At 35.7% G+C, this 7849-nt stretch overlaps 1 protein-coding gene and 1 pseudogene across 1 annotated transcript; one reads left to right on the plus strand and one right to left on the minus strand.

The window, feature by feature from the left end:
- Window positions 1-228: 228 nt before the first annotated feature.
- LOC143630887 (putative receptor-like protein kinase At5g39000) lies at window positions 229-2859 on the minus strand. The gene is made up of 6 exons (XM_077099781.1): window positions 1839-2859; window positions 1541-1701; window positions 1244-1448; window positions 944-1175; window positions 745-877; window positions 229-621 (listed from the first exon to the last, which is right to left on the minus strand). The coding sequence occupies exons 1-6, from the start codon at window positions 2857-2859 to the stop codon at window positions 334-336; spliced, it is 2040 nt and encodes a 679-aa protein (XP_076955896.1). The 3' UTR covers window positions 229-333.
- A 1497-nt stretch (window positions 2860-4356) lies between these two features.
- On the plus strand, window positions 4357-6847 carry LOC143630937 (putative receptor-like protein kinase At5g39000; annotated as a pseudogene).
- The last annotated feature ends 1002 nt before the right edge of the window (window positions 6848-7849 follow it).

The following is a 7849-nucleotide window of genomic DNA, read 5'->3' on the forward strand; positions in this document are numbered from 1 at the left end:
TAAATCCGGTACGAGTAAAATACCGAATTTTAAAGCATTGCTATTTATAATCATTTTACACAAATATTAACTCAAACTTGCAACAAAATAAGTTCCATATGACTTTTTAAACTTACTCGTCAAAAAGGAAAAGAAGCAAGACAAAACCACAAGGATTATTTATGTAATACTCTAATAATAGAATAATCATAATTAATATCATGAGGAGGCTTTAAGCCCTTAACCATAGTTGGTTACTTGGGTTGGCACTTGCTTCTAACTTTCCAAGAAAAAAAAAATAAAAAACATGAATGAACACTACTATATATAGTCAATTTGCATCACTTCAATGCATTATCTTGGGCATAACTCTGATATTAACTCATCAACTAGACCAGTATCACTATCTTCACTGATAATCCAAGGCTTCACCCTTGCTCGCATTTCTGAAACACGGAGAGTTAGAGATGCAGTGCCAAGCAACATGTCGACAACTTCCTCCATTGTTGGCCTAACCGCTGGGTTTCTTTGAACACACAACAACCCAATCTCGATAAATTTTGTCATCAAGATTGAAGATTCAACATCAATCTTGGGATCGATTATATCCAACAATGTTCCTTCCACCCAATTTCTCTTGACCTACAATAAGTCAACATGCATATATATAACTATTAATTATAACATACACAACATAATTATCATAGAATGACAAAATGCAATGTATTAAAAAGGTGTACCAATAAAGAATCTAATCAGACTTACATAATCTTTAAGCCTAACTCCAGAGCCTGACCTTTTCCCAGTTACAGTTACCAAAATCAACATACCAAGGCTAAAGACATCCGCCTTGGCCGACAGATATTCGCCTTTTAAATATTCAGGTGCCATGCATCCGCTGTCACATATGTAGGTATTAGCCAGCCATTAAAAAATGAAAGTTATTTATATATTATGCACTTACAAAGTCTCAGAAAGGCGATCAACATGAATGCAGTCAGTCTTGTTAATTGCGGTTGCTAACCCAAAACCGGAAAGTTTGGGGTGAAAACTTTTATCCAAAAGAATGTTCGAAGGTTTCACATCACGATGTATGATCCGAACTGGAGCATGATTATGAAGGTACACAAGCACCCTAGCTACACCAAGGATTATTTTGTACCGTTTATTCCAGTCCAAAAGATTACACATAGGATCTACAAACACAGACGATGTAACAAATTAATAACTTCAAAAGATATAGAATGTTGTACGAAAAATTTACCAAAAAGCAAGCCATCCAGAGTTGCATAAGGTGCAAAGTCATAGAGGAGGTACATCTTTCTTCCGTGAATGCAATATCCAAGCAACTGAATCGCATTTTCATGTTCAAACTTTACAAGTATTGTTGCTTCATTCATACATTTTTCGAATGTGTAAGCATAGGAATATTGAGCGATTGCTATATCTTGTCCATTTAGTAGGCGTCCCTGAAAAGAGAAATCAAGTAAGAGTTTCTAGAAAATAATGATTTAAAACCATTCAAACGCGAAAGTATATATGTAATTAAGAATAAGAATACCTTGTACATGGACTCATATGTGCAGCACAAAATCTTATTAGCTTCAGAGAAGTCTTCAGTGGCATAAACGACGGTATTATAATCAAACAGGTGTACTATTCGGTCTTCACCTCCAACAGTGTAGAGGTATATACTCAAGGACTTTAAAAGTGTACTTCCGACTGCACGTTCTACAAATAAGTCGTTAACTTGATATGAAAATGATAGAAGAAAACGAATAGATCATAAAAGAATTCTCTTTTATGAAAAAAAAACCCGAGATACAATAAACATTGACAATCTAAAGAGAACATAATACCCGGGCTTTCCTTATTGGATGGAAAGAGAAATGTTGATACCCATGTACTATCGGTTTTCTCTTGTAAGGCTAGGATAGACTCAAGACCGACAACCACCTCGGCCATTGTAGGACGTTGCTTGGGACGGCTGTGCAAACACCGATCAGCTAGCAGTGCAAACTCCTTTAAGCATTTAGTGAATATTCTCCCCCTAATATTAGCATCAACAATTTGCTCTAGCCTTCCTTCTTTAATTGAGTCTTGAGCCCATGTTGCCAAACCCCATTGCTCTTCATCAATACTTCTATCCACTGCTTTCTTCCCACATAAGACTTCAAACAATACCACCCCAAAGGCATACACATCGGACTTTCGAGTCAGCCTACCTGTTTGAAGGTAATCTGGATCTAGATACCCGAACGTACCTTTCACCAAAGTGCTAACGTAAGTATATGGCTGATTCGTTGGACCAATTTTCGACAACCCAAAGTCTGAAACCTTTGCTGCCCAATTCTCATCTAACAATATATTGGTGCTCTTAACATCCCGATGTATAACTCCATGCTTAATACCAGTACCAGAGTGTAGGTAATCTAAACCACGTGCGGCTCCAATGCATATCTTAAGTCTCCGCACCCAAGTCAGAGGAGCACGACGTTTGTGGAGCCGATCTGCAAGAGTTCCGTTAGGTATGTATTCATATACAAGAATCATTTCTTGCCCCTCATTGCAGTAGCCAATTAAAGATACCAAATGACAGTGCCTTAATTTAGAGAGCGTCTCAACTTCAGCCCAAAATTCTACTGCTCCTTGATTAGAACCTGATTCCAGCCGCTTAATTGCGGCATCCAAATGTATTCCACCATGAGTGATGGTTCCTCTGTAAACTTTGCCAAACCCCCCACGTCCAATCACCAATGACTCATCAAAGTTTCGGGTTGCGAGTTCAATCTCAGCAAAGGTAAACTGATGGCACAGTGGTAGGGAATGTAAGGAGGAGGAAGAGGATGATTCACCGGTATGACGAGTGGGAAAAGACATAGTTATCAGTATGAACTAGGATTAGGAGTCTGGATCGTATCATCACCTAATTAATATGCGATCATTGTTACAAATATACAGACCATATATGGTGTGAAAAGAATATGCTAATGTCATGTGCATTGTCAAATATACACATTGAAGATTGAAAATAATAATAATAATAATAATAATAATAATAATAATAGGACACGTTGACCGCACCTCAACAAGGTGATCGTTGACATTGAACTTTTAAAATTAGATCCTGTCTACTAAATTATAATATGGTTGACTTATTTTGTATTTCCCCCACAAACCTTGTAAAAAAAGGAAAGATAAAAAAAGAAACTATGTACAAACTGTAGAATTTGGTTTTAATCTAACGGACATGTGACCGGTAAAAGCAGAAGACACTATCATACAATAAATAGTTAATTCGGTTAAAAAAACTTAAAATATGCCACAAATATATTTCTAAATTCTAAATAAAAAATTCCTGTGTGAATATCATTAAAAGCACATGTTTTTTAATGCAAAAATAACACTTAACATAACATATCAAGTCACTAAACGTATAAAAATCACCAAAAAGATTCTCAACTCAGTTTTAGTATATTAAATTTTATAAACCTGTCTATAACACACTTATACTTGTATATTATACTTAAACTAGAAGCAAATCTCAATATAATATGCGAAAATAAGAACTGTAAGCTTTCTAAATATGTACGTAAGTGCAATATAATAATACGAGGAAATCATCATATTTAATAGTCAACATTTGAGCACCAAGTTGTATTAAAATAACCTTTGATTGAACATGTTACTTGTGTAGCAATTGTTTTTTTTTTCCTTTTGAAGGTTCCCAACTGTTGAAAAGATATATCATCTTTTTATACGACGAGTAACATGTTCACATGTTTTTGAAACGATAGGACATTGAGCATAAAAGTGAGCAAGATTTGCGCTATCAAGCAATAATACCACGATACGTGTCTTCTCCAATGGGGCATTGAGCGCCAAAGCAAGCAAGCTTTTGCATAAGAGGTGGTCAAATAATATCATGGCACATGTATGAACCGATGCAACATTAGGCACAAAAAATTCAATGTGAGATGAAGCTGTTTTATGTACAAGTATACGTGTGTTATAGACATGCTTATTAAATTTAATTAATATACTAATTAAAATTGAGTTGATAAGGCCATATAAAGTGAATCATATAACTAATAAATGAAAAATTGGGAGTGATTTGATGTTGAATAAACTATATCATATACAGTTTGTTGCTTCTTTGTGTTTAAGGAGCTTGGATTTTTATGTGGGAATACAAAATAAGTCAACTATATCATAATATTAAATTAGTAGAAAGCACCAATTTGAATACTTCACCACAATATTAAAAGTCAACGATCACCTTTATGGGATCATACCATGATCTGTATGTCTCTATAACTCTGATCAAAGGTTTGGTGTAAGATCTGGACTCTAATACTAGTTCATACGCGTATAACTATGTTCCTTCCTACCAGTCACGCTGTTGAATCATCGTCATCCTCATTCTCATCATATTTACCACAACCATGTCGTTGCTTTACCTTTTCTGAGATTGAACTTGCGACCCAAAACTTTAATGATTCATTGGTGATCGGACGTGGGGGGTTTGGCAGAGTTTACCGAGGAACCCTCACTTGTGGGAAAATTCTTTTGGATGCTGCAATTAAGCGTTTGGAGTCAACTTCTAATCAAGGAGCAGTAGAATTTTGGGCGGAAGTTGAGATGCTCTCCAAATTAAGGCACTGCCATTTAGTATCTTTAATTGGTTATTGTAGTGACGGGCAGGAGATGATTCTTGTATATGAATATATGCCCAATGAAACTCTTGCGGATCGTCTCCACAAACGTCGAGCTCCTCTGACTTGGGTGCGAAGACTCAAGATATGCATTGGGGCCGCTCGTGGTTTAGATTACCTGCACACCGGTACAGGTATTAAGCATGGAATTATACATCGGGATGTTAAGAGCACAAATATATTGTTAGACGACAGCTGGGCAGCTAAAATTTCAGATTTTGGGTTGTCCAAAATTGGTCCAACGGATCAGCCGTCTACTTATGTTAGCACTTTGGTGAAAGGTACGTTCGGGTATCTAGATCCAGATTACCTTCAAACAGGTAGGCTGACTCGAAAATCCGATGTGTATGCCTTTGGGGTGGTATTGTTTGAAGTCTTATGTGGGAAGCAAGCAGTGGATAGAAGTATTGATGAAGAGCAATGGGGTTTGGCAGCATGGGCTCAAGACTCAATTAAAGAAGGCAGGCTAGAGAAAATTGTTGATTCTAATATTAGGGGGAAAATATTCACTAAATGCTTAAAGGAGTTTGCACTACTAGCTGATCGGTGTTTACACAGCCGCCCCAAGCAACGTCCTACAATGGCCGAGGTTGTGGTGGGTCTAGAGTCTATCCTAGTTTTACAGGAGAAAGCCAATCGCTCATTGCTCCTCAAACTTTTTGGTATGAGGGCATTATCCATTTAGGAAAGCTTAGGTATAATTTTCTTTTCAGACTTTTATGTGTTTAATTTACCTATAAATTTTGTAATACAGAAATATTAGCACAAGAAATGCAATAATATGAATTAAATTAACAAAACTTGTAGTTGGAAGGAAGATTGCTCTTTTACATAATAGTATGTATTCCTTTCTGGTTAGCAACTAGTTATTTGTGGAACTTGCAGTGGAAATTACAAGTTCAAAATCCCTGGATCTATACCTATACACTGTTGGAGGTGAAGACAAAATAGTACGCCGGTTTGATTTAAACACCGTCGTTTACGCAACTGGAAACTTCTCTGAAGCTAATAAGCTTTCGTCTGACAAATATAAATCCAAGTACAAGGTATCAACAATCACATGCTTTCACATTTTTAAGCTTTTAACTGCTATTTGCTAGAAGCACCTCTTGATTTCTCATTTCAGGCAAGGCTACAAACTGGAAAAGATATAACAATCGTTCATTATCACTATTATGGTGTCCCCACGTATGAAGAATGTATGAAAGAAGCATCTATACTTGTAAAGTTAGAACATGAAAATGTGATTCAGTTGCTTGGATATTGCATTGATGGAATAAAGGTGTACCTCATCTATGACTTTGCAATTAGTGCAACTCTGGATGCCCTGAATTCTGGTAATTTTTTTTTTCCATTTGGAATGTATTCCTCTGAATTTATTCTGGTTGTTTCTTGGTTCAATCGAGAGAACGTTGCAACTAGAACGTGTTGTTTTTTAACCAAATTATACACCGACAAATGACTGATTTGTAATTTGTTTTTGTAGATCCTATGTGTAATCTTTTGGACTGGAATAAGCGATACAAAATAATCCTAGGTGTCGCGAGGGCACTTGTATACCTTCACAATCATTCTCCCATCCGGACCAAACATCGTGATGTAATATCTGAAAACATTCTTTTAGATGCAAGTTTTGATCCTAAACTATCAGGTTTTGTGTTCGCAACCATAATCTTAGAGCCTGACTGCATTCCAACAACCATGGCAGATGTCTATAACTTTGGTGTGTTGGTTTTGGAAACTATAACTGGACAAAGAATATTCGATCCAAAACGCAAAGCTAATAACAGTGATGTTGATATTACAGGTTGTGTAAGTATAATCAGATTATATGATGGTACACTTGTGCTTGTATAATCTATATTCTCAAAAGTAGACACATTCTTACTTCTTACTCAAGCGCATCACTTTCTAAGCACATGGATTTTAAATATCAATATTAACCAACTTCTTCTACATACGACTTTTCAGTTAACAAAAATCACATTTTGCCATTCTATCATTTTTGTTTTGTTGAACTGTGACATGTATTATTGTTGTAGGTCAAGAGAAAATGGTTAGAAGGAACATTATCTGATATAAATGATCCCAGAATTGATACTGATTCAATCTTAATGGCAAAACTCATTGAGATTGTGTGTTCAAAGAGATGATGTGGATAGACCAACAATGGTGGAAGTTGTTGACATGTTGCTTGGCACCTCATCTCTAACTCTACCTGTGTCGAAAATGCGAGCAAGGATGAATGGAGAGATTTTGAGGTCAAGAGTAGTTTATGATTGAAGATGCTAGTATTGTTAACATTGCATGCATGTAATTGTTGATCAAATTTTCTCTAGTGCTAGTGTTCTTCCGAATCCTTTACACGCTTTATTTTATTTTGGAAGCAAGTGTCAAACAACATGGCTTAATTTATTCTCTCTACTGCTACCAAGTGAAAGAGGTGAAGTTACACCAATTTTTGACAAGCTGTTAAACAGAAACGATGAATCATAATCTGAAAGTAAAACCCAATGCTTTTAGAAACATAAGTGAATTCGGAACAATGACATACATAGATTACTGGCTTAATTACTGGAAAAAAAACAAATAAACCAACCATTCATCCATCAAAGCAATGTTAGGTTCGCCATTATGCAATTATCAACAGTAAAAGTTGCTCATATCCTGTACTTCAAAAAAAATAAGAAATAAAAATCCAAATATTTTCAGTTAGATTGTTCACAACCCAACGTCTAATGTTTGAGGTTGCCCGAAAACATGAATGGTCAAGACAGCAACTTGAAGTAAAATGATCAAATGGATTGAAAGTCGCCCAAAGTTCTATATTTTAAGCATATGTCTAAACTCCTAATCATAACCAATAAAAGCATTAGTTATGAATAATAACTTTTAAAAATGAGCAAGTTAGAGCTTTGCTGGTCAACCCGACCGCAATGCCAAAGCATGACACGTTTTCAACCAGAGCCCATTTGTTTTTACTATACTGGGGATTTTCGAAACTTCAACTTGGATTATTCAGAGAGTCATATGAAAACTTTGAGATTAAAAGTTATTAGTGGTTTTTAAAATACTTTAATCAAATAAAATTTTGAATATGAGACAAGAACCAGGTATGAATTTTGTTAAGAAGATGAACCAGAGAGACTGACCAA

Source organism: Bidens hawaiensis, unplaced genomic scaffold (genome assembly GCF_021521415.1).
Source record: "Bidens hawaiensis isolate Kalapana, Puna unplaced genomic scaffold, B.hawaiensis_p1.1 tig00005851_1, whole genome shotgun sequence".
Taxonomy (NCBI): Eukaryota; Viridiplantae; Streptophyta; class Magnoliopsida; order Asterales; family Asteraceae; genus Bidens; species Bidens hawaiensis.

What these genes read in the sequence shown, in the direction of transcription:
- LOC143630887 (XM_077099781.1), bottom strand. Translation starts at nt 2,859, where the DNA reads ATGTCTTTTCCCACTCGTCATACCGGTGAATCATCCTCTTCCTCCTCC. An exon ending in TCTGGATGGCTTGCTTTTTG is followed by an intron (nt 1,176 to 1,243) that starts GTAAATTTTTCG and finishes CTGTGTTTGTAG; the next exon opens with ATCCTATGTGTAATCTTTTG. An exon ending in GAGTTAGGCTTAAAGATTAT is followed by an intron (nt 622 to 744) that starts GTAAGTCTGATT and finishes GACTTATTGTAG; the next exon opens with GTCAAGAGAAATTGGGTGGA.